Source organism: Meriones unguiculatus, chromosome 20, assembly GCF_030254825.1.
Source record: "Meriones unguiculatus strain TT.TT164.6M chromosome 20, Bangor_MerUng_6.1, whole genome shotgun sequence".
Classification (NCBI taxonomy): domain Eukaryota; kingdom Metazoa; phylum Chordata; class Mammalia; order Rodentia; family Muridae; genus Meriones; species Meriones unguiculatus.
Window position 1 is genome coordinate 64,131,809 of NC_083367.1, and position 26,969 is coordinate 64,158,777.

At 47.2% G+C, this 26,969-nt stretch overlaps 1 protein-coding gene across 4 annotated transcripts in view; it reads right to left on the minus strand.

Moving 5' to 3' along the window:
• Zdhhc14 (zinc finger DHHC-type palmitoyltransferase 14) overlaps window positions 1–26,969 on the minus strand; it is a 285,920-nt gene that overhangs the window by 142,754 nt on the left and 116,197 nt on the right. For all 4 annotated transcript variants that reach the window (XM_060373221.1, XM_060373220.1, XM_060373219.1 and 1 more), the window contains exon 2: window positions 2,092–2,252. In XM_060373221.1, coding sequence (XP_060229204.1) covers window positions 2,092–2,252 — 161 coding nt within the window. The remainder of the gene's footprint in view (window positions 1–2,091; window positions 2,253–26,969) is intronic.

The window sequence follows — 26,969 nt, forward strand, 5'->3', positions numbered from 1 at the left end:
ACACACTGTCTCCTTCTGTGGCTTTGTGCTCCACACAGGGGTTTCCAGATACTGATGTGAAATGGCCCAGACTACAAATCCAGTCTTCCCCTGAAGGAAACTGGCCCCAGCTTCTCCTTTCCTCAGGGACGCTGGAAATGAGAGGTACAAGGTTCTAGTGCCACACTTCCTCTTAGTAAAGCCCTTCCTTTTTTTGGGGGGGCAGGCACATGGTCCTCATTTGTGAAAGAGAGCAATAATAACTTTATCTACACACAGTTACATAGATGTGAGGACATTTCCATGAGAGTTCCAAAGTTCCATGCTTGAAAATGACTGAAGTGCAGTAAATTAGGAGGCTTTCAGTAATGAACTAGTATGCTCCTGGGGTACCAAGACACAGTGGCAAGAGAAGGGATGCTCTTTCCCTCACCACTTCCTCCTTTTCCCTCTTCTCTACTCTGGAAACAAGATGGCTGCAGAACAGCAGGTGGCACCATGTCTTCCCAGTGTTGAAGACTGCCACCCATGAGGGCCCTGAAGGGATGAAGGATGGAGCAAGAGCAGAGAGAAGGACAGAGTTCTCCCTTGACCTTGGGAAATGTAAGCGCATGCCTAGCCTTGGCCACACTGCACCTGCTTGGGCCGTGGCAAAGGGGCAGCTCTGCATCTTGAGCAGAGGCTGCAAAGAGGACCAGCAGAGAAATCCCTGCTGGGTGGTTTTTTCCAGACCTGTTCTTCACGTTCACTTTGAGACATCAGAGGCCGACTGCCATTCTCACCAAACTTACTGGTGTGACACAGCAGACATCGCCCACTCAGAGTGTTTGCTATCAAGAAAAGATTCAAACTTTTAAAGTTTGCTTCGTGAGGCATTAGGATTGATTTTAGTTTTTCAAAATAGATTGCTGTAAACTCTAACTTCAGGCTTGAATTTCTAAGGAGAACAAAGCCCTTCATTTCAGCACACATCACTGGTACACACTGCTATGATGCGTAAATGATGCGTATCCATCCTAGATCCTAGGATGGATAATAAGATAGTCTAAGTCACAACTTTGCCTTGTATGGTCTTTTAATATTGATCATCAACTTGACGAGGTCTAGAACCACCTAGGAGACAAGTCTTTGGGAATGCCAAAGGAGCTTAGGATTAAATGAAGAGGAGAAAGTGAGTTGAACATTAGCATTCATCTCTCTGTTTCCTAGCAGAAACAAAATGATCTATGACCAGGTGCATCGGGCTCCTGCTACTCCGATGGTTGCTCCCTTGTACTGGCTAGTCTTATGAAAGCTTGATGTACAAACTAGAGGTATGTGAAAGGAGGAAATATTAATTGATCAAATGCCTCCATCAGATCCAGCTGGAGGGCATTTTCTTAATTAGTGAGCAATAGGGAAGGCCCCAGCCCTTTGTGGGTGGTTCCATCTCTGGGCTGGTGGTCCAGGGTTCTATAAGAAAACAGGCCAAGGAAGCCATGGGGAGCAAGCCAGTAAGCAGCACCCCTCCATGGGCTCTGCATCAGCTCCTGCCTCCAGTTCCTGCCCTGGCTTCCTTTGGTGATGAACAGCAAGCATAAGCTGAATAAGCCCTTTCCTTCCCAACTTGCTTTTTGGTCACAGTGTCCACTTGCAACAATAGAACACTGACTAAGACAACCCTGGTGGGACAAAGCAAACTCCACCTTCTTTAAATTCCTTTGACAGATATTTTGTTGCAACAATGTGAAAAGTAACTAATACACTTAGCTTTTCTTCTGGAAACTAGGAAAGTTGCCATGACCGGCAGAGAGCACAAGAGAGAAACAACCTCAAAAACCACTGAGATTCTGGACCAGAGCAGAATTGGACGCTTGAGTTTCAAGGAAACATGTGGAAACCTTCCTCACTGGAGGCCTTCTTGCACGTACCACAGCCCCTGCCTCAGCACCCCCAGTCTTACCTCAACCACTTCACACCCCAACCTTCTGCTCAGGTCATCTCCTATGGCTCCTTCCTTCACAGTCACTCTTCATGCCAGCCAGCACCCTGCCCTCTGCACAAACGTCCCCAACTTTGGAGCTGGCACTGGTGGGGAGTGACCACAGGCTAAGGAGCAGACTTCAGCGTTACCTATTTGCCTTTCCAGATCAGCGGCTTCATCCGGGGTGGCTCGAGGGAGGACTCCTGGATCACTGAAGCTGGTCCGAAGCAGAGTCCCCATGACAAAGAAGAACAAGATGCCTCCGACCGCAGGGATGGCAGGTGTGATGTTCACTGCGAGGTACGGACAGCTGCCAGCAGGTTGCAGAGAGAAAGAAAGAAATTACAGTGTTAGGATCTGGAGTCAGTTGGTGAGGCGGGTTTCTTTTTGAACTCAGAATTGATGGGCAGGGTTGTGTCAGACACTTGTCCGGCAATCATGAGAACCTGAGCTCGTATCCCCAGAACCCATTCAGTATTGTGTGTCTGTAACCTCTCCTATGGAGAGAAGGGAGACTGACACAGTAGATTTCACAGAAGCTCGCATGTCAGCTACCCTGGCACAATCAGTTCTGAACTAATAAGGAAATCCTGTCTCAAATAAGGTGGATGGCGAGAAACGACCCCCCCCCCAAGTTGTCCTGTAACCTCCACTTGTGAGCTGTGGTCTGTGCACACCCACATACTCTCTCTCTCTCACACACACACACGTATGAGAGATGAATTTGAATTTTAAAGAAGAAAATGTAGATTTGGAATGGTCTTCAGTGCTCTCTGAATGAGAGAGACAACTGAGCCCCATGACAGTCCAAGTCCCACAAGAGCGATGCTAGCAAAACAGAAATAATCCTGCTTATACAATCAATCTTAAATGTCTTGAGTTTGAATCAATCTACATGAGTCCTTTGCATTGTAAACACTCCACTTGTCCATAGCCCCACCCATCTCTGGAACCACCGAACATGATGCCAGTGTGGAGACACGGCTATCCGACCCACCAGGGTCAAACAACTCAGGAACTTTCTACCAGTGTAATATTCCCTTGGAAAAAACCCCAAGGAATCATATGTTAATATTGTAAGGGCAGTTTGTACAAAAGAGGGCGCTATGCCATGGAAATGAACTTGCAGGGGAGGTTCTGAAGAGTGGGGGCAGGATGGGGGAAGGTCCTTGGCTGAGCTACACCAATCCCAGGCTTTCCCAGAAAGCCTCTGAATTACCAATTCATGAGTGCAGTCCAGCTCTTATTATTTCTGTTTTGTTTGTTTTTAGGAGATGGGGAAGTGCTGTCTTTCTTGGTTCCCCAATATGGACTTCACATCCTGGACCCAAGTCATCCCCCTGCCTCAGCTTTCCAAGTAGCTGGAACGACAGACGCTTATCACTGTTCTATGAAATCCTGCTTGTTGGTGGACAGAAGAACATATGCTGTAGGCAGAGTGGAAGGAGAGGAGAGCAGTGACTTTGTCAGAATAAAGTTTGTGCCTGAGACTTGGCATCGGACCCTTGTCCTCATACTGTGGTGTGGCGGGGCTGGGTAGGTCCAAGCATTGGGCACTTGGCCTGCTCTCATGGTGCCTTGGCACCACAGAGGTGAGGAGTGGAAGAGGGGAGAGTTAGCTCAGTGCTTGGAATGTAGTATAGGAGAGGTCTGCCATGGCTATCATTAGTATCTTGGGGCCACATTAAACACTGTCAAGGGTGTGGAAGAATGCAATGGCACCAGGGGCTCACAGTGCTGAGGGGAGGCCCTCCTAGCCTGGCCTCAGAAGCAGAAGTCCTGGCTGTTCCAGGAAAGAGTAGAAGCCACAGAAGAAGGAAGCAGGCTCTGCTGGGATGTGGCTCCCACCCAGGTACCAGCACCCCCACTGTGCGCAGCCTCTGGGGGACTCCCGGGGGGTGCTGCCAAGAGTTGGCTCTCAAGGACCACACGATGGAAACCGCTTTGCTGAAGGAGCAAAGACCTTTCAGAACCCTCTGCTCTGAAGAAGTGCAGAGACTCCCCATGGCTTTCAGAGCGTGGTAGGATGGTCCCAGATGTGAATGATAGAGACTGATTTCCAGCTGGCCGTGTGGAGCTTGTCTCTAGGAAAACCACCTGACCAGACAGGACACCCAGAGCATTTCCAGCACCTCTGTAACCACTCCCACCAACTCTGCTGCGGAAACAGAGCAAAGCAAAACCACAGCACAAAACAGACTCTGTCACCATCCAGCTGGGATGACAGTTCTGATGCTTCTTCACGGGATTAAAAACAACAGATCATTGTTATTTTTGTACCAACTCCAGGCAGCTATGAGCATCCTCAGAGAGTCTCGTAAAAGTAAGCTTGGCAGGAGGAGCGTGAGGATGTGAAGGACTTTGTTTAAAAAAAAAAAAAATCTAAGAAGCACTGACCTCAAGAACCTTCTGAATGGGGTGACTGTGCCCCAAAGTTAGCATGCCAGAAACAATCTCCAAAGTGACTGTCCTGAGACTTGGAGGCTTTGGGGAACAGTTAAGTCCCAAAGATCCTGCTCTTACCAACAGATGAAGTTGCCTTGGAAGCTCCACCCTTCAAAAGTGCGTTGGCTGTAAGACTGAGCTCATCCCTCTTTTGACTTCCCTTTGCCTCGCCTCTTCTCTTTACCCGCCATGAGGAGACACAGCACTGACTGGAGGAAGGCCCCTTCACTGTCGGATTCCTAGCCTCTAGAACTGCCAGAAATAAACCTATGCTCCTTGCAAATTGCTCAGTCTCAGGCGTTCTGTGATAGCATCATGGACTTGACTGGTGTACCCCTGTGGAAACATCTACTCAATCACAGAAGATGCCTCTTCAGTTCAGTTGGGATTGCTGTGTGTGAAGGGGGTCTGTGCTTCCCTCCAGAGGCTTTAGGCAAATCCCAACATAATTAATGCTCACTAGTGGGCTTCCACCTTTTCTAAAACATTTTGGCTTTATGATTGTAAGCACTGAAAAGCTTCAATTTAAATAATTAAAGAATTCAGGATCCCACAACCAAGCAAAAAGCAGTTCTCTTATACCCTTGAGCCTGCAGAGAGGTCCCTGTTCTTAGGAAATATACTCTGCAGCATTTAGGGATAAAGTACCATACAGACTTCTTTCAAATAGTTTAGAAAAAACTATGGTGTGGGGAGATAAAAATGGAATAAATATTTACAGGTGAATTTGGTGCAAATAGGTATATGTTATTTTATTATTGCAACTATCCTGTGGCCTCCAGTGTTCTGAGACCTATAGCTGTGGAAGCTGAGGAGCGGCCCTTCTGTGTGGCTTCCTCAGAGAAGACGAAAGAATGTTCCACAGCTCACTGAACTACAGTGTCGGGTCCACATTATGTAAGCATTTGCCAGGCCCTCTAGGATCCTCTGTGCTCTGAAGCTCTAGGAGATGAGGTCTTTATATCAGTTACTGCTTTATAAAACAGTGGGGCCTTGGTGACAGCTGTTCTCTTCCACCAGCCCCTGCATGACCAAGGACAGCCCTAAGTTCTTGAGAAGGCCCTGTACTCCCTGTATCAAACCTGCAGGATTCACGCTTCTGAACAATGGCAGCTGCGCTAGAGGGGCAACCTCGGACCGGAGCTCAGAAGAAACCGAGAGCACCTTTAGTCCTTCTGGTAATGAAAAGCAGTAAGCCTATTCTGCCTTTGATTGTCACTGAGAATGTAGAACTCCAGGAGGAATGAGACTGGGTGGGCAGCTTGCCAACTTGCAGCAACTGGCAGCATTGGCACAACAGCCAAAGGATTGTGAGCAGCATAGAAAGTCTCAGTCCAAGCTCAGACCACTTGGAAACAAACAGCTCCCTCACATTCTGAGCAACGGTGCCCTCGGCTCCAGCACCAAGCACCATCTGTGATGCAAAGACTCCACCCCCGAGGGCCTGGATTTCATACAAGATGATGATACAGCTGCCAGAGACACAAACACCAAATGGAGTCCTATTTCTGTCTCCGGAATTGTGACCTACATACAGCCCAGGGCAGCGCAGAAAACAGGAGACAGGCATCTTCATCTTCATAAAGCTCAAGTGGAAAGTGACAGGAGGAAGAGTTGGGGGGAGGGCGGGGGATAGGACTCCGAAAGCATGCGTTTTTGGAACATAAAAGAAATGAGCTAATTTGGCACCAGACAAAACAAATGCTAAAATGAGATGTCTTCAAAGCCTGCCCCTCCACTCATGTACAGCAGTGTGAGCTGTCTGCATCCTGATAGGATGATTAAATACCTGTGTACCAAGTGTCACCTGCAGGGAAAGAAAGGCCACCAGGAACAGGTACAAGGGTGTAATGTTGCCACAGCACCATTGCTACTCGGTTCTAGTAGCAATTTCATCTTTTTGGTTGTGAGCCTAGCCTTTAGTGGCTGAGCCATCTCGCCAGCCCGCTGATAAAAATTTTAATAACCATTCAGAGGAAAAATATTTGTGTGTGTTTTGATGTTTATACATGAAAAGTGGAACCATCTCTCGGTGTAATGTTATCTGAGACCATGAAATCAGAGCGTTACTTTGCCAATAGAAGTACAAAGCCGGGGCGTGTAAATGGCTCCTGTATATGAGGACCTGAGGTTGCGCTTCCCCAAACCAAATATAGCTGAGTCACTGTAGCGCACATCTGTAAGCCCAGGGGTCCTAAGGTGGGATGGGAGATAGAGACAGAAGGACCCCCACCCCGAAGCTCACAGGCCAGCTATGCTGGCAAATAAGAGACCCTGTAGAAGGTAGAAGGCGAGGACCAATGCTTGAGATTCACTCCGACTTCCACATGCATACCATGGATGGGGATGGCATGCACATGCCTGCATTCTTACATACAGATAACATGACTCTGCACAGAGTGTCTGTATTCACATGCCCATACATTATACATTATACTCATTCAGGTAAAATGATTCTCTTTATAGCCAGATATAAACTTTATTTTTGCCATTGGCTAAATGGCATCCTAGAATCACCAATTCTTACATTTCTACTTAAAGACTGGTTCAGTGGGATAGAATTTGACATAAAGATAATTCCTTGGATGAGAACCTTGAGACTAGTTTCTTCAACATTTCAAATATTAAAACTAGATTTTATTATTGAGCAGCGAGGTCCCAGTTCATCCACAAGCCAGTCTTTGGAAGAAGATTAACTTTACTTTAAGAGAGACAGAACAGAAGGGAACAAAACAAGACAACATTACCAAGGTGCAGCAGAAACATTTTAACCATTTGATGGAGAACCTTCCCCGGATCAAAACAATTCACCTTTTAATGTTTTGTCAGCCTTTATACATGTATTAAAAAGTTCTTGTTAATAAGAGCTTGTGAAGCCTAACATACAAGAAATAGCCTTCATTTGATATTTCTGTTTTGTTCTGTGCTGAGAAAAACATGGGCGTAAGAGTAACCGCCTTTTGGGGATAGAAAAAGAAGGTGTGTGTTACTATCCAGGAAGAGAAAGTGGCCTTGTTTCAGTGGTTCTGAGCTCAAGTGGGCTTCCATGTTTTAGAAACCACAGAGTAACTTATTATTTTAAATCTCGGCTCTTCGATCATGATGCAGTTCAATAATAAGTAGTTAAGGCAAACAGTCATGAAATACAATCATCTGAGCCAGTGACTCACATGTCTGAAATAATAGCGGAGCAGTATCACGAAGAGGTTGGAGGTCGGACGGGATGTAATAAAATGATCTTTCCTCCTTTTCATATGAGTCACTGTGAGATGAATGTATTTTTTTTTTCTTCACAGGCAGGGACATAAGCACGGCTTGTTTTGTGATTTTCTTGTTTAATCACAGTACTTAGAAATGCATCAACCACCATCAGGCAAAGATAGGCACATTACTGGGAGAGAAATAGAGAAAAGTGGATTCAGAACTAATATCTACTCTGCTTTAGAACAGAGGAGACAAACTAAAGATGTTTCTCTTTAATGTGTGTGCATGTGCATGTGTGTGTGTGTGTGTGTGTGTGTGTGTTGTATTTCTGTGCATGCATGTAGGTTTGTTTGCACATGCATGTTTGTGCATGTGTGTGTCTGTACATGTGAAGACCAGAGGTTGACAGTGTGAGTTTCGCAATGGCTCACCATCTCATTTTTTGAAGCAGGATCTTTCATTGAATTTGAAGCTCACTGATTAGCTAGACTGGCTGGCCAGTGAGCCCCAGGGATCCTCTTATCTCTGTCACACCCCTAATACTCAGGTAGCAAGCATGCAGAGAGTGGCTGGCTTTTATGTGGATGTTGGAGATCTGAACTCAGGTCCTCGGGACTGTGAGTGAGGCAAATACTTCACCAACTGAGGCACCTCCCCAAGTCTCCAGCAGACAGTTCTATAAAGTTCCCAAAACATCCCTGAGGCGCCAGTGCTGGGACAGTTCCATCCTCATGAGTTAGGTTGACTTTTCTAGATGTATGGAGGACCGCTGCCAAAGGAGGACGTTTAAGTAAGTAGAACCGGGACACGAAGGAAGAAACTGTGGGAGAGCAGACAGCTGGGGGAGTTCAAAGCCAGAGAGCAGGGTGGCGATACCCTGTGCAACACTGCATGGGTCACACGGCGACTCCCAGCCTTCTCAGAGTGCACCGCTCCTCACCACGGTCTCTGCTGGCCTTTACCCCAGGCCCCTTCTGGTGCGCTTCTATCTATCTATCTATCTATCTATCTATCTATCTATCTATCCATCCATCTATTTAGAACTGCCACTTTCAGGCTAAGAAAAGGAGAAAGGTGAATGAAGGGTCCCTCATCCAAGAGAAGAGGCCACCAGCCCCTGAGATACAGAGTCAAATGGGGCCAGTTCAAAGCCAGCTTCTGTGGCCTGGTTCCCATGCAAGGCTGAGAGGGGCCCCAGCTCCACCCTTTTACTCTAGGGAAGCCATGGAATGTGGGAGGTACTCTCCCTACCAGGCGTCTGCCCACCTTCCAAGCATGCAGGAGAGGGGTCATTATTCCTCACTTGGGCCTCTTAAACACCCAGAAAGACCTGCTAATAGGGGGCAATCCTAGGTCTGTGAGGCTGTAGCTCACAGTCTGTGCAGACAGCCCAACTTACACACCTGCTGTTAAGAATGACAAGGGCTTGTTAGAGAAATCTGTGGTATTTAAATAATTCTGTCAAGTAGTTTTGACTTACATTTAAAATTCCAGGAATCCAGAGGCTTCTGGATTGTGCATAAGTGAAAGACTCTTTAAAAAAATATGTGTGCTGTGTTCATATATGTATTGGCATGATGGCATATGTGTGAGGGTGGGTGCATGTGTGTCTTCATGCATATAGAGGCCCAAGGTTGATGTTGAGAGTTTTCCTAGCTCACTCTTCTTCCTTGTTCATTGAGTCGGGGTGTCTCTCAAAGCCAGGGCTTTCTGACATGGCTAGACTCATCTGCCTACCCTCACTAGCCAGCCTGTGAGGGAAAGCCCTGGGCTCTGCCCTCTAAGGCCAGAATTATAGGCAGGCCACCATGGTCATCCAACATTTATGTAAGTGCTGGGGGCTAAACTCGGGTCCTCTCTTTTTTGCATGGCCAGGGCTTTAAACACTAAGCCATGTGCCCAGCATGAAAGCCACTGTGTGTGTGTGTGTGTGTGTGTGTGTGTGCATGCATGTGTCTGTGCGTGCATGTGTATGTGTGCATGTCTGTGTGTGTGTGCAAGCTCACCCTGAACCAATCCTTTAATGACATAACAGGGTTGCTTAGCCATGGCATCCACACAGATCTCCCCCTGCAGTTCTGAATCCAAGGATTGCCCTTGCTTTTCAACCCACACAGGGTGCTGAACTAATCGGGAACTATACCTTCGCCTCCTTACTCCCTGCACCCTGGCAGTATAAAAAAAATCAGCAGAATGGTAAACAGGCTGGTGCTGTGTGCCAGGGGGACTTTCCCAAGCAGGGTATAACATGGCTGTGTAGACCTTGGGGATGTTTTTATTGCTCTAGACTACACTCTAAGACTGGGTTGTTTCTAGCCCTGCCTGATATGTAAAAGCACACAGTTCCACTTCTGTTTTGGCAACTCTGTGGGGAGGGGGACAGGGCTTTAGCTCTGCTCTGATTCTGTATCTCATCAAACCTGAGACCCTCAAGCTTTAAGATACTTCATCAAGGGAAAACGTGACAATATAGTCATCTCTTGGGGATTTTGTTTTATATACAAAACCATCTGACTCCTGTCATCTCATTGACCATGTCCTTGACTCCACCCCCTCCTTTCTCTGTTCTTTATTATTACTTTGGATTTTTGAGTCACAGTAGACCTGCCTTTTCTCAGGGTATCCATTTATGCCTAGTTTTCCCTTTTCCCAGGTAGCCATGAATCTCCTCCAAGCCTTGGCTCAAACATTACTTTCAATAGAATCTTCTCCAACTATGGTGCTACATAAAACTGTAAAACCTAAAATCCAGCCCTGCTCTGATCAGCACATCCTTGTTCCTGGTCCCTTTCAGGCTTTCATTTCCCCATAGTGCTAGTCCCCGCACGACACACCATCTCTCCTGACTTGCTTATTATCAGACTCCTCCGGTGATAAGCAAGTAGCTTGGGGCAGCGACTCTTTCTGCTTGGTTCACAGATGCGTGTAACTCCTGGGCCTAGAGTCCAGTCTAGCATGCAGTAAGTCTTCAGTAAGTATTTGTGAAGGATATAAAAAATACCTTAAAAACCACAGGATCCAAAATAAGGTTAAGGTGTTTCAGTTTTATTTCAAACACACATTTTTATTCCTAAATGGGAAAACACGCCCTAAAATAATTCCCCTTTTTCATTGGTTAAAGGTGTGAATGTGATTTGGTGCCTATGTGCTTTTTCATAGCATAACTGAAGCAGAGTTTATTTCTGCAGTAGAAAAATATTATTAAAAATAAGCTGCACAAATACTTGCTGGATTAAAAAAGAAATCGTCAAAATACTAAAATCTTCCCAGGTTTTTAAGAACCTAACTGAACATAAAGAAAATGCTTGTGGTGATGAATATGGTCAAAATCCATCATATGTAGGTATGAAGCATTCAAAGAATAAATAACACTTATATTTAAAAAAATGTGTAGTCTCAAGTTGGGTCAGAACCTCCAAGGGCTGAGGGCTTATGTGAGAGGGCTGTACTAGTATAGGTAGACTTTCATGTATTTCGGGGTACGTAGGACCATCTTTTTGAGCAAGCAAAACAAAACCCATCTCACATCTCAACCTTGTATGTTATTCCCTCCAAACGTGAAGGTTTTCTTTTGCTGACCTTGTGGGTTTCTACATTAAACTGGACAGGTGCTGCTATACTTTACTATTGGAGACACAGACAATTACGCCTGGCATCCTGATTTCCTGGTAGGAAGTATGGGAGAAGACAAGGAGGGAAGGAGGAAGGGAGGAACAGAGGAAGAGAGAGGAAGGGGAGGAATCACGGGAGGTAGCTGAGGGCACAAAGCACAGACCCAAACACACCAGACCCAACTCTCCTCATTCCCCAGAACAAGCCCCTGGAGACCCAGAGCCTCAGATTCCTGGATGTGGATTCTCAGATTCTCTTTTTATTTGGGGGATGGGGATAGGACCTGATTCGGGGCTGGCAGGGTAGGAAGGGGGTCACCAGAGACAGAGAGATAAGAAGTTACAGCAGTCAGTCAGGTCTCCCAGCACTGACAGTAACAGGGTTGAATCCAAATGAATGCTGACTATCTCACTGATGATCATTGTTGGGGAGCAAACTGGTCTACCATGGGACATTTTCGATGCAATACAAATTAGTTTGTTCTAGAAAATCCTTTGAGAAGGACAATGGCTCCCGCTTGTGTCAAGACTACACAAAGCCAATCAGTGAGTGAGTCCCTCCTGTCCCAAGGGACATATGACAGCAGGTCCCCACTGTGTTGGGGTGTGGCTCAGGGCCCAGTGTGGTGCTTCTGCCCCACCAGGGGTGTGGCCCAGTTCCTCTCCACACACAGACGCTGACTTCCCAGCTTTCAGCTTTCGGAAGCCTCCCCCTAGGATTTCCGTGCCCTTGCCTCGGTGGGTTAAATCGTTAATATACCTTTGCATGCATGTGAGGCCCTCTACCTGTGTCCTAACATGCTCCCCAGGACCACCATTCTGCACCAAGTCTGTTTATAAGACTGTACAAAGTGTCATTGATCTCTTCATGCCCGTTTACTGCACACATGCTTCCTGCCAACACACTCGTCCAAATGCTAGGGAGAGTGAGAGCCACGCATGTTCCTTGTTCTCTGGTAGCTCACAGCATAGGAGGACAGAGTGACATGAGGCCAGTGTTCTGTGAAAAAACAGAACTCAAGTATTCCCTAATCAGCTCTGTAATGGTGTCTTCAAAGGGCCGTTCTACCATTCTCTCGGGCCAGCTGCTTCAGGATGGTGGGAAACGTGGTAAGACCAGTGGGCTCCGTGAGTGTGGGCCCACCGTCACACTTCTCTGGCTGTGAAGTGACTTCCTTGGTCAGAGGCAATGCTACGTAGAATACCATGACGGTGGCTAAGGCATTCTGGATGGATAGTGATGTTGGCAGAAGCATCACACTCGGGAAAGGCAAGTCCATAAGCAGAGCAAATATTTATTCCAGCAAGGACAAAACGCAGCTTTCCCAGAGCCTGGCTCGTGACAACTGTGAGTCGGCGTGCGCTCAGTGCCTCACACTCCCGCTCCCAGGCAGGTGCTCCACAGGCTTGGCTAACCTGAACTTAGTGGAATGTGCTGAATCCACCCGAAACCCACAGCCCCTGCTGTGGGTGCAAAATGGCTTCGCAACACTAAGGTTATCAGGCAGACAGAGCAACGAGAGAAGCCACGCACACACGAGCGTCTCCTGGTGGCTCTGTCCTCTCCCCAAAGCTCTGTGACTCAAGTGTTACATTTAGCCCTGTGCCTGGGGCAAAGGAAAGCCTTTTTGCCTTCTGGCTAAGGGGAGAAGGACCAAGTGTCCACTTCCTTTCCATTTACAGTCCCCTGAGGTTGATAAGGAATTGGAAAATTTGGTCTTTAACATACCCATAATTCCACACTTTCATCACAGGTGCATGGGAGTTTTAAAGGCAACCAGTTCAGCCATCAGTTCATAAACCATCATTGTATGTGATAATGGAGACTCCAAAATTAAAAAGAAAAAGTGTATATATATATATGATGTCTCTGTGTGTGTGTGTGTGTGTGTGTGCGCGCGCGTGCACACGCATGCATGTATGTGTGTGAGAGAGTCTGTCCAGGCTGGAGAAAAAGAAACTCAGAAGTCACAGGTGACATGCTTCTTAATGATGGCTGGCCAGCAACAGGCAGGATAAGAGAAGCCTAATGTGGGCCTGCCGAAAAGACAGCCAAGCCTGAGTCCCCAACATCTACCCAGTGTCCTCTGCTCCTAAGAGGATGGGTGGAAGGTACAAAGGAAGGGCTTTAACTGTGGCCTGGTTTCTGCATTTCCAGGGACACCCTGGATATACCCACTCAGGAGTCCTGGCCTGCTGTGGTTTGGACTAACTAGGGAGAAACTCCCTCTGAGCAAAGATCAAGGGCCCTTTCCTGGGCTCAGCTCCCCGCTTCTTCCGATGAATAACAAGCTCCCTGTATCTATGTAACAGCAACGAGGTTTGCAGAGTCCCCACAACCACATGAACACTGAGGGGCAGAGGCAGATCCTAATATCTCAGATGTGTTTATGGTGCTGGAGAGACAGCTCAGCAGCTGAGGGCACTGGCTGCTCTTGCAGAAGACCCAGGTTCAGTTCTCAGCACCTACACAGCAGCTGGCAATGGTCTGTGACTCCAGTTTCAGGGGTATCCAGTTCCAGAGACCCTCTGTGGGCACCGGACATGCAGGTGTTCAGATATACACACAGGTAAAATGTTCATCCACATAAATAAATTTTAAAAGTCCGGCCCACATTAAAAAAAGGTCATGCCAGACGAACAGAGTGCTAGTAAGCTATACTTAAGTGTTAGGAGTGGAGATGCCAACCAGCACAGCGTCAGAGCAAAAGCTGACTTGTGAAAAAGACGGTCCTAAATCTCCCAGAGTGCTTTGTTCCCCATGAGGAGGGCGCAGGGATGGAGAAGGTCCCCCACAGAAGGAGCCAGCAGGGCCTTACACTCTGCTCTGATCTCACTCCCAGCAGACACGGCTTTAAGAACTCCAGACGACACAGGTGGTGGCCACTGGGGAATCCCGGGTGTCTGCGTGTTTTAACTCAGCACTGGCAAGTGCAACACCACATCCTTTCTCGAGGTCTTTGAACTCACGAGGTGATCTGAGAATACCACAGATGACGCAGTAATGCCCCAGCCGCCACAGCCACTTAGTTTTCAGTTAACCGCGTCTCCCAGGGCCGTTGCTTCTGCTGAATTTGCATACCATTTCCTTGTGTGAATTTCCTCCTAAGTCAATACTTCTGAGATCTTTCTAGTTTGTTTTGTAAAATAATAAAAAAAATCACTCACTGAAAATTTTATATATGTGCACAATGAAATATATGATCGCATCCACTCACATTTCCTCCTCCAGTTCCTTTTCTGTTCCCCCCACAACATCTCCCTCCCAACTTTACGCTCTCTTTTCTCTTGCCCAATTAGTGCTGTCATATATGTGTGGGTATGGGGCCACCCACTGGAGCACAAGCAGCCTACGAGGGTCGTGGCCCAAGGAAGAATTATTCTACCTTCCCCAGCAGCTATCAACTGCCACCAGAACAGAAGGAATCCCGACGCCTGCAGAGTTGAAATTATGAGTGGTGGTTAATTTTTAGAGGGCACGGGGTGAGGCAAAGGGCAAAATAATAAACATTTGTGTCAAGGGAATGATGGGAACAACTAGGGGATGAGCGGTAGGCAGACCCTTTGGGAACATCTTTAACTAGAGATGGTGGAGAGACATTTGGGCTTTGGGACTGACACGGCCATCCTGAACAAGCATTTGGAAGAAGACTACGCGCAGTGAGTCAAATAGCTGCTGTGTGTGCCCCTTACTTTCGTGCAAACAGAAGGAGACATGGGAGATTTAACTGGTGTACTATAGACTAAGACAGCAGAGGAGAAAAGCAGGAAGCGTCTCCTACTGCTAAGCCCCTGCTCACCTTGGGGGGGGGAGGTGCCCCTCCACCCTGAGGTTGCTTCAGGCAGTCTAGAGAAGGAATGACACCAGCAATGAGAGAAGAGGCTGAGCCTTACCAGGGTTAAGAGTCAGAAGCTTAGAGTGTCATACTCTATTGTAAGGAAATCTATAGATTCTTACCTTCAATGAGTTATGAAGTGCTATTGTCTAGAAAAGAGGTCTGTAATCATGTATATACAAAAGCCCACTTATGAGATGTGGTTAAATATACTCCCTCCAAATTCATCAGTGCTCCCATCTTTAGGAGTCTAGTTCTTGAACTATTTACTTGGGACCATGACCTGGCTATGGTGGCTGATCTTAAACATCAACCTAATGAGATATTACAATCACTTGAGAGGTGAGCTTTGAACATTCTTGTGGTGGACGATTATTTTAATTGGGTTAATTGAGTAAGAAGCCCCACCTACTGTGAATGGCATTCTCTGTGCTGAGGTGCTCGACTATGTAGAAAGGAGAGAGTGAGCTGAGCACTAGCACTCAATGTTCTTTATTTCCTGATAGATGCCATGGAACCAGCTGCTCCAAGCTCCTGCTGCCTTAACTACCTGAATGGTGAGCCAAAGCAAGCCTTTCCTGTAGCTGCTTTAACAGAAAAGTAATTGAAGACAATGGTCCAGCAAGTAAAGGTTAATGTCTGCTCAACTGGAGGGCTCCACCCTCCTGGATGTGTGGTCCCTGAGGCCATCCTGTAAATATGGGAGCAGACAGAGAAGCCCCCTCCTCCCCCAAGATCTATAGCCTGGGCCAGATTCCTAAACCCTGAAGTGATTTCCATGTGACAGAGAGGAACAGCTCAAGGCACAATGAGAGGTTGGGAAGAAGATTCTTGAAGAAGGGTCCCATCCTATTCTCAGCCTTACCTAAAGTCTGAAGAACCAAGAAGACTGATATTTAAGGCAAGACACTGTCTATACCAGAAGTCAGAAGGTGGATCCAGAGAGCAAGCTTGAAATCCCCATGCTATTATGGGATGGTCTTGGGCACTGGAGGAGAGCCACTGGCTTCTTACCCTAACTCTGGTGCTCAGTGTGTAACCTTGAAGAAGTTGTTTGGTTTACAAGTCTTGTCTCATCGTGGGCAAAATCAGAATAGTGTAAATCAGAGCCCATGCTGGCTCCACTTTAGTGCGGGGGTTTGAGAACCGATGAGTTTGGCAAAGACCCAGGGACACACCAGATACTCTACAAACAACTGTCCTTCCTCCTATGGAGTTAGTCCTGTGCTTGTGTGGACTTCTGATAACGTCTCACAATTCCTGCTATTCCTTGTTTGTGTTTGTGCTGGTCAGTTGGACTCCCCGTGGCTTAAAGTAAAATTTGCAGATTCTGCATTTGTTTCAGTGGCCACAGAGTTGGAGAGAAGTTTGGCTTCTAATGTTGATCACCCCCCCCCCACACACACACAGGAAAACCTTCCAATCTTTCATACTAAATAGTATGAGATAAACATCAACCAGCAAGTCCATACTTTTAAATGAGTTTTAAGATACTCCTTTGGCAGTCTGATTCTGTCAATTTTTATGTGTTGGTGGTTAGATGTCGTTCATGGCATGAAGGAAAGATGGGTTCTCAGCAGTGGGGTTCACACAGCAACTAGAGAGGCATGACTGAGGTCTCCCCTCCCCCAAGTACCCAGGAACCCTTAAAAAGAACAAAGATGAACTGAGAAAGCCCATTTTGGAGTCCACAGCAAATTTCTATACATACCAGAGCAAGCAAATGGTACCCAGGGGACAGGAAAAGGCCTTGGTACCAAGAAAGAAATTAGACTAGCAAATCAAAATACCATGTGTTGGTTTACACTGACAAACACCACTTAGGCAGCAGAGAAGGACGGGTTCCCCTGCTCCTGCAGGATGAGGAGGGTCCTGAGAGCAGAACAACCATCCAGTTATAAAGGCCAGAAGAGAGAGAGAGAGAGAGAGAGAGAGAGAGAGGAAGAAAGGGACGAGAAGGAAGATCTGGAAGAAAAGGAGCTTGTAAGGGAACTAGGCTTTTAAAACCGTAGAAAATTACTTCTAAATTACTTTTAAAATTATAATCTATTTTAAAAATGGTTTGGGTAAGCCTATGAAGGCTAGAGAAGGCTCAATTTCTTTGAAACCCACACCATCAAAAATTAAACTGCTGGGCAAGAAATGGGAAAAGAAAAAAAATGAGGGCAGATTGGAAGCAAATGCATGTTTATGCATGCATGAATATTAAATAACACATTACAAAATAAACTAACATAGATTAAGTGGTTATTTCCTTTCTTACGCCTGTATTTCCTCTGTCTGTCGTTTCTTCATTCCCCTCCCCGCAACCCCTTTGCTGATTTGATTTTGTTTTTGCCACAGCATCTCAATGTGCTGACTTCCAACATAAGATCCTTTCCTTCCTTCGTCTCTCAAGGGCCGGGATTACAGGCACGCACCATCACACATAGCTATTAGTCACCACAAAAGTGAGAAATGGGGAAAACTGATAAGCTAGATAAAGTATGTGCTAGATCATAGTTCCCCAGCACTTAATAAAGAGCTAATAGGAAACTAGAAACATGTTATCAAATCCGCTACTGTTTATGGGCAGACGAATTTCTCCGTTTAGAAGATGGAATGAAACCACTGAACAACTTGTCACAGGCCATGCAAATGAATGCATAAAGGTGCGGTCTGCATGCCCACTAACGCGCTGAGATTGCTGGCTTCCTAGTATGCGTGCGTTTCGTCAGGTATGCAGCGATTTTAGGCTAATTTGGGAGATGCAACCCTCTCAAATGTTCCCCTCTATTTAGCAGCCTGGTTTTTTCAGAGGAAGCACTCCTGACCCTAGACAGATGATCTGTTCTATCCAGGAACCATAGTAGCTCTTTGAGTCCTCCGAAGAGAGGTATGGCCGGAGGCCAAGTTCAGCCAGGGACTAGCAGAGCGGCCTTCCGTCCCTCTGTCTCACGTTTCTAGGAAACCCCACAGCCTCTTCTCCAGTCTGAGAAACAGCTAAGGGCCTAATGTCTGTGCCCCACCCAGCACGCTTGTGTTCAAAGCTAACCACCAATGTAATTGCATTGAGAGGCCTCTGCAGCTGTGAACCTGACCAACCACCCCATCAAAGAGTCTGCAAGGAGCTGGCTTGCTGCTTCCACCGTGGGAAGACACACAGTGAGAAAACAGCACTGTTCACCTAGACACAGACATCAGACCTGCTATGATCCTCAGCCTTGGACTTGGCAGGGCTGTGAGATCGAAACGCCTGTTGCTTCCTAGTTGGCTATGTTACTCTGTTTAGTTGTAGCGGCACAAATGGACTAAGTCAGAAGCCACCAGCTCTAAAGCCAAGGTTCAGGGGAACTGTAAGCATGCATCCCTCAGTCAGGGCTGCTTCTGGAACTTTCCATGTCTGTAGCACATGGGAAGTTCTGTGCTGGGCAACCTGAACTTCAAACTGAGCTTTAATGCCTGATTCCAAACCACAAAAGAAGAAAGGGACCCAGTCACTGTGTAGGCTCTTGGCTCTGCCTCCTTGCTCTGACGGTCCGCCTGTGTCCTTCAGTGCTAACACTCCATGGCTCTAGACAGACATCTCTATGTACATGTCACCTGCTCTGATCACTCAAGTCACTAGCGTGTTGGTAAACATAGAACACAGGGATTATTTATGTGAACATCAATTCACGTGAATTTCAGAGTATTGGCATATAAAATTGTTACCCACTTCACTTTATGTGCAAATGTTCAAATCTCTTCTAGATTAAAAAAAAAAAAAACTTACCAAGAAGCATGTAATTCAGAGATGGTAAGAAGTGAATGATCAGATGGCACTGTTGTTCCTTCACCCATAAACACTGGTGTTTATGTGACATGTCACAGCCACCCTTCGACTCAGCAACCAACACTTTAGTTCCGTGTCTCAGAATATCCGGAAGCTGTGTTCTCATTTGAACATTTACTGCCATTTTGACTTAAAATCTTTTATGAATAAAAATAATCTATGGAAATGCTGTTTATGTATTCATTGGGAGGTAGGTGCTGAGGCTAACACTGGGAAACACACCAGAAATTTTACAACTTCAGAATGTTAGCAGTCATAAAACATAGCCCTTAGCTATACATTGAGACATAGATTTATGACTTTGTACAAACAAGCCAAATATTTCTCAGGGGTTTTGGGTTTACAATTTTGAAGACCGTGTCTACCTTTCCAGAACCTTAAAAACTAGTTTAAAATTATTAAAATATTAAATAATACGAAACTGACAGATATCATTTTTTGCACAAAGCAGGATAGCCAGGCATTTTCCAATTAATGCCTTCCAGTAGGATACACACAGGCAAGCAGGTCTAGAGACATGAACAGCCAGAAGCCCATGGTGAGCAGCATCGTGGGGGATGACAGCTGAGCCTTCCTGCAGGTTCCCCTATGGCCATTGGCCCAGATCAGAACACGGTGGGAAGGGACCCAATATAACCTCTAGGTGGATCCTATGCCTTAATTGATTCCCCATCTGAGTGGGCAGACGTCTGTTTAGGTCTTCCCAGGAGTAGGAGCAAACAGCAAAGTTGCTTCCAGAATCCATGTAAAGGAACGGATATTTCTAGAACTACAAAGGACCTCACTTCTTCCGTGAGTTCATCTCTCTGGACAATTATGTAGAAAATGTTCTCCATGTGGCTACTGCTCACCCCATGAGAAGTATCTGTTTCCCCTTATGCCATGGACTACTGAAACTGGTGTGTATTCAAACCAGATACGCTTCCTGGTTTGTTAGTTAGTTGCTTTGTAGCAACAATAAATAAAAGAATAAAAATAAATATCAAACTTGTTTCAGCTCTTTGCTTCTAGTTTGAAGTGGAGTCACTTGCTTAGTTTTAGTATCAGGCTGTGAAAAATACGATGTGAAAACAGAACTTGAACTTAGAAAGAAGAAAATGGAAACTCCACTGCTCCCTGCATTTCTGAGATCTGCAGCTTGAGAGAACCATAGACAGGAATGAGGCAGCACCTCACTGTGATCCTGACACATGGACACGGAGGGTGTCCCGAGCGACCTGAGCCCCCTCTGTTGTCACAGTCGCCACCATGAGACCTCTCTCTGGCTGTATGAGCTCGTATCTATTCTCTCATTCTGTGTCCCCTTATAAAGGGTGGATCTTCAAGCCATGTGTCTGTGAATCTCACAGGAATGTCCCTGGAATTAAGCAGGAAAATGATTGCCAAACCCAATACAGGGCGGGAGGGGGAACCACAAAAGCCAGGGCTCTAGCCTAAAGCCCAGGGACCAAGATGGAAAAGCAGAGGTGGAATCTGGGCAGTTAAAGGAGACTGACGTGAGACACGAAGAAGATGGACAGGCATTTCAGAAAGAGGTCTGGAGTTGAGAGGAGATCATAGGAAGTCTGAGAACAGGTTTGCAGAGCTGAACAAGCTGCTGGACTGGTTTGATGTGGGCTGAAAAACAGGAGCAGACTCTGAATGCCACAGGATGAAGGCTGTGCTTAATTCCTTTTATGTCTTCTATAAATTGTAACTCACGAGCTTTTCTTGCCTTTCATTATACATTGTTTATCTACACACATACTTACACATGAGGTGTATGTGTGTATTCTTGTGTGTGTATATCCTTGCCCCATTCAGCAATAATGTATCATCTCAGATTGCTGCCAACACAACACAACCCCCAGGAACATACGACTCCAGCTTAGTGCCCACACACATGGCCCTTCTGAGACCTTGTCCCAAGCTGGCAAGAGAGGGCCTGTCCCAGACCACTGGCTTAAACCCTTTAAATATAACTAGTGGCAGAGCCAGCTGCGGTTTGAGGAAGGTCTTAGAGGAGCCAGGCTTTCAACACTGAAGCACAACTTCCCCTGGGGCTTCTGTGTAGACAGAGCTGCCAACAAGCAGTGGCAGGTGGGTGGTCTTTGTTCTACCAGGCCTCCCACGAAGGGTCTCGGTGGCAGCCTCCAGGAGAATGAGCAAAGCTGCTAGCTGCTTGCTGTGTGGGAAGGAGCCAGTAGGCAGGGTCGCCACCTCTGTCCGGCCAACTTGTCAGCTCGTGCAGTCAGGTCCACGAGTGCTCACACCCAAACACCTGCACACAGCCTCCTGCACACGTGAGCATGCCAGCAAACAGACGTATGCCTGTTTTTACAAGGAGTCACAGCCCTGCTCCCTTTCTAGCACAAGCCGCAGTTACATGAGGAGACTTGCCAGAAACACGGGTGATGATGCCCACACAGCAGCAACGACACAGAGCATCCATTCTCTTTGAGAGATCTGGAAGGGGAAACAGAAGGCTGCAAGCTTCTGAAAGTGACATGGGCTGGATGACAGGCAGCTAGGAGGCCAAGTGGGGTGGTGCTGTCCAGCCCACTCTCTGGTCAGATCTAAGCCTGGCAGGTGACTGACTGATCTGGGAGGAGGCGTCTTGCTTGAAATGGATCCCACAAAAGCTTTGGGACTCACTCTATGGCTTGAAAGATCCTCCAGAGCAGTCGGATCTCTGGAGCGCCTCTGTACCCCCCTCACACTAAAAACAACCACTCCCACCAGGACAGTAACTCCCCATTTTGGGGAGCTGCTGGTCTCTCCTAGTGTCCTGAGGAGGAGACAGTGAAGCAGCACTCAGGCAGCAGGGACCCTGAGAAGAAGGGTGAGGCCCCTGGCTGACGTTCTCTCCAAGACTACTGCACGTGCTGAGGGCGCTACGGTTTAGGTACAACCACGGTATCACATAACCCCTCTGTGCCCAGTTCTGAACTCGGCCCTGGGAATTCTCCCTTCCCTTCCACAGCGTGATGCTAGAGGTCAAATAAAAACAAAGCAAAATAGAAAAAGCTAACATCTCCTCCATGGCACTGCCATGGCTTAGCATCCAGGTTACACAGGCGGGAAAAGCCAGCAGGAACAGGAGTCACCTGGGAGAGAACACCAGTACCTGCAGTGGCTTTGACACTTATTAACTTGTGCAATCCAGCCTAGTAACTAACATGCCTTCCAGAAGGCTGTAGGGGGGTCCCACTCACACAGCCTCTGGTCCTCTCACCTTCCTGTACCTCTCACTTGACTTTCCACCACCTCTATCTGTGTTTGCTTGCACAGTTGTTTTAGTTTTAACATCATGGGATGCATACAGCAATGGACCCATGTGCCAAGGTGCATATATGGAGGTCAGAGGACAGCCTGCGTGTCGGCCCTCGCCTTCCACCTCCCTGGAAGCAATCTTGTCATTTGTCACTGTGTGTGCCAGCTCACCAGCTTCTGGAGAGTCTCCGTCTCTGCCTCCCATCTCCTCACAGAAGCACAGGAATTACCGTCTTGCACTACATAGTCTGGCTTTGCATGGATTCCCAGGGTCCAAACTCAGCTTCTCCCGCTTGGGTAGCAAGCACTTTATCCACTGAGCCATCATCTACTCACTCAGTTAACAATGATACAAGAGTCGGGGCACCATTGGTTTTACTGTGGCACTCTGCCCAGGAAACGGAGAGAAGGAAATTGCCTCAGGAAGGGAGGATTTTGCAGTGTTTACACCTCACTGCCCAGCAGACAGAGGCTACACTAGGTAGATCGGCTTCTCTGTGGCATCTTCTGACTGCATGATATATGCTCAGTAGCAGGATGATTTTTGATGGAGGGGAGAGCACACCACAAGGGGTCATCTCCTTTCATTTATTTTCCTTCCCCTTCACCTGGCAACTTTCCAGCCACAAATTCAATTTTTTTGGCAGCACAGAACATACTAGAGAGTTAAAACAAAGAAACAAATAAAAAACTACTCAGGCCACTATAAAATAAGTTGGCCTCCTTTGACACCTTAGACCCATGTAGGACCCTCTGATGTGAACTGTAGAGAGAATCTCTTGTGTACTGTATGGAAGCATCACCTGTCAATTAAAAGCTGATGGCCTATTAGCTGAGGCAGGAAATAGGTGTGAGTTCCTATGGGGTGGGAGGAGGGGAACTCTGGGATAGAATCAGAGAGAGATTTGCCCCAGACTCCGAAGAAGACACTTGGATGAAACTGAGGAGAAGTAACCAGCTACGTGGCACACAGAGAATAGAATAAAGGGGTAAAATAAGTTATGAGCTAGTTTAGGAATGAGCCAAAGCATGGCCTAGGCTCTACTCCTAAGCAATAAAGTCGTAGAGTCATTATTTCAGGAATGGAGGAGTGGGTACAAAAGCCTGGGGCTATAGTGAATACTTCCAAAAGCATTTCACAGAATGGAGTCTCAGCACCACACAGCCGAGGAGACTCCACACAGCATGGCTTCCCTGAGTGGCAGATCCCCGTTACCCTACACCCTTGAGATGGACTCCTAGAATCATAGTGCCTAGCAGGGCTTGCCCAAGGTCGAGGCCGCTGATGCTCAGAGGCTCAAAGAGCCAGAGTAAGGGGTCCAGCCCTCGCCTCAGGAATTTCTTTGATCTGTACAACACTGGCCATAACACTTCACATTCCCTGTCTCAGTAATGAGCATGGGTGCTAACACACGAGCTTGCAGATCCTGGAATCCATCCGGTCTCACTAGTGAGCTCTGAGTGCAATAGTCTTATAGGACGCTGCTTGTCCTCTGGGCAGTGCGTCTCCTATCTCTGCCCTGGCAGCTACCAGAGGGGGCTGGGTGGGGCATCCAGGGTTTGCTCTTGGAAAGAAAACACTCTGCTCTGAACATAAAGATGAAAATCCTCAAGGTGTGGCAGGTGTGGCCAGCTGGGTCTCAAGAGGCAAATGACACTATGAGCCCAATAGCTACAAACCTGTCTATTGCTTGTTTAAATACAGTATTTGGATTTAAACAAAGTATAAGAGTCCCAGAATCCCCTTGGGCTGTTTAATTTAAGCATGCCATACCCTGGCCATCCTTCCTTTATACCTGGACTCTATATCTTTCTGATGAAACTGAACTCGTTTTGTGTCTGCTGACATTGATTCTGTGAAGCTAAGTCAGAATGGCCAGTGAGGTCATGGAAGGACAGTGGGAGTCCCTGGGCACAGAGTCTGAAGAGTACCAAAGGGTACTCAGCGATGTCACCTTTCTCTTCTGGGCCAGGATATGTCCATTCATAAGATAAGGGTCTGGAAGCAGATGGCTTAAGTCTCTTTCAGTTCCCCAGAGCGTGGTGTGGGCCACATCGTCAGTCAGAGGAGGCCTGTGTTCCAATGTCAACATGAGTTGTCTGACTCCGTGACATTAACTGGACTCTTTGCAGCCTGGAGTGTTAGACACTTCCTGTTGCTATGACAACATGCCTGACAAGGAGCAACTTCAGGGAGGAAGGGCTCATTTAGGCTCACAGTGGAAGATGGAACCATCCACTGCGGTGAGGACAGTGTGGCGGAGGGAGGGGGAAGGTGCTAGTTACACTGTGTCCTCAGGAAGAAGAGGGTGAGCAGGAAATGAGGCCAAGCTATAAAGCCTGGAGGCACACCCACAGGGACCCGCTTCCTCCAGCAAGGCGGCTATAGGTCCCACAAGCTTCCATCTGAGGACCAAGTGTTCAAACCCCCGAGCCTGTGGAGGACGTTTCATGTTCAGATCATAGCTGCTGTCTCTTAATGAGTGAAGCAGACGCAGGATGAATCACCGAGTAATATGTAATAGCAAGTATTCAATAGTATAACACTATTATCAGATAACAGAGAGTATTGTATGCAGGAGGTAAACATGCAACCTTTAGCAGCAGGTATGACATAGGGCAAACACGGATCAGAAAGAAGCCACGATCCACATTCCCGAGGCCTGTTGGTGTTGGCAAAATCCCAGATGGGGTACAGACTGCAGGCAGGTACCCAGGAACTGAGCAAGGGCTGTGGGAGCAGGCGAAGAAGTGCTGCTCCGAGTCTTCGCCCTCAAGCCCACGTGTAGCAGAGAAAGGCCACCTGCCAGGCCTGCTGAAGTCTCTCTCTGTCCTACAGCGGCAGCCGTGGCAACTCCTGGAGTTCCTGTGTGCATTTTCAGAAGCTAACGGTGCTAAGAGAGTGGTGTGAATGCACCTTCTGCCTCACCTCGCTGAGCAGAGCAAGCTGGCTAGAGTGAGCTGCTCAAGAGACTCCAGGCACAAGTGTCTTCTCTGGGTCCTTGCCCGAAAACTTCCTTAAGCAACTGCATCAACTACCCTTATCTTCAGAACTGGCATGCTACGTCAAAACGGAGTCCCACAAACCTGTCTATTCTGCGACGCTGACACAGCCAGCTGCACATCTGTGGGGTTTTAATTCATTTCTGGCTTGTTCGTTTTAGGGTTTTTTTGGTTTTTTTGTTTGTTTGTTTGTTTGCTTGTTTTGCCATTGATAATGAAAGGCTAACTGGACACAAAACAGAAACATGTCAAGGGCTAATAAAGACATTTTAAGAATACGGGCTGGAGATGTGGCGCAGTCCATAGAGGGCTTGCCTACCATGTATGAATCTCCAGATTTGATCCCTGGCACTGCTGGAAAACAGAACAGGTGCGGTGCTGTGTATCACATTCCTGTCATCTGAGCGTGGAGGCAGGGGCAGGAGGACCCGTCATTGACTATGAACAATTGTGAAGCCAGCATATGTGGCCTTCGTGGACAGCCATCTCAAAACAAACAAAACCTGAAAACACAAAGCAGAGTCTAATCCTAAATTCTGACATGTGTACAATCAGACACAGAACAATGAGCACATTTCGAGCTGCTCCAGCAAATTCATTGCATTTTAAACACAATATATCATTCTTCTCCTTTCTAAAAGGAAGTGTTCGTGTGAGCTGCGAGCCATGGACCAGGTCTGCATAGCACACAGTGGGGTTCTACTTTTGGAGGATGGATCATGGAAGTCCTGCGGAAGAGCAGAAGTGGAGGTGAAGACTGTGGGAGAACAGTGTGGTCGTGAGTTACACAGCAAGAGGTCCCCCAGAGCGGGCAGGGCTGGGGTGCCTAAATCTTCGGGACTAGGGTAGTCTCAGTCTGTTTCCTGCCCGAGGCTGGGTGCTGTAAGTAGACAGAAATCTTTTTCTCACATGCTGGTGTGCTAGGAATGCTAACGGCAGTGGGTAGTGCCCACAGAGAATCCTGTGGGGGCCGATCCCTCAACAGTGAGCTCTGTCCTTTGGTGATGGCACTGCCAAAGGATTTGGGGCCTGGACCACCTTTATGACGGCTCGCTTCTTGATACACTTACAGTGACCATTAAATCTCAACCTAAGTCATGGAAGGGTGCATTCAACCCACAGCATCAGCTTGAAGTCCTTCTTAAGTAAGGGTATGATGGAGAGGCGAACAAGAGTGAAATAATATAAGAAGGTGCTTATGAAAATGCCGGACATTACCTTCTTCACACAGTGTTCTTCTTTTTTTTTTTTCCCCACCTAAACATGTCAGTTCACCATTGCCCAGTCCAGATTGTGTTATCTATGTATCTGTTTCTAAGGTATTATGGTTGCTGAGAGCGACCGCACCTCTCCCAGCCGTCATGGGCGGGCTCAACCCCCAAGGTATCACCAAGAGCCCATTCGTTTATGACACCGTGCTGCCTGCTCCACTAAAAAAGCACCTAGCAGCCCCGCCCCCCCCCCCGAAACTCACAGCACACGGGGGAGGAGGATGACAAATCCTGAGGTACCGAGCAGGTGCGCCGAGCAAACATGGAAATTAAATATGCCGAGAAAGTACAATTATATAAACTGTTTTCTCATGTTCTCGCTAGCCACCACTTATCCACCCCTCACTCCACTCTGAGCAGAGCGATTAGCTGTGTTTATAGACAATGAAACCAGGAAATGGATATAGCGCAGGAGAACAGCTGGAGCAGGGTGGGGCCTCTCACTGTCTCACACTTCCATCCTGCATTAGAGCAGGAGGCCTTGTCTGGTGCTAGAGTCAGCTGCTCTCACAATCGGATGTCCAAGCCACAGAGACAAATGAGGATGCAAAAAGCACATCATTTTTAATACTAATGAGAGAACAAAATTGA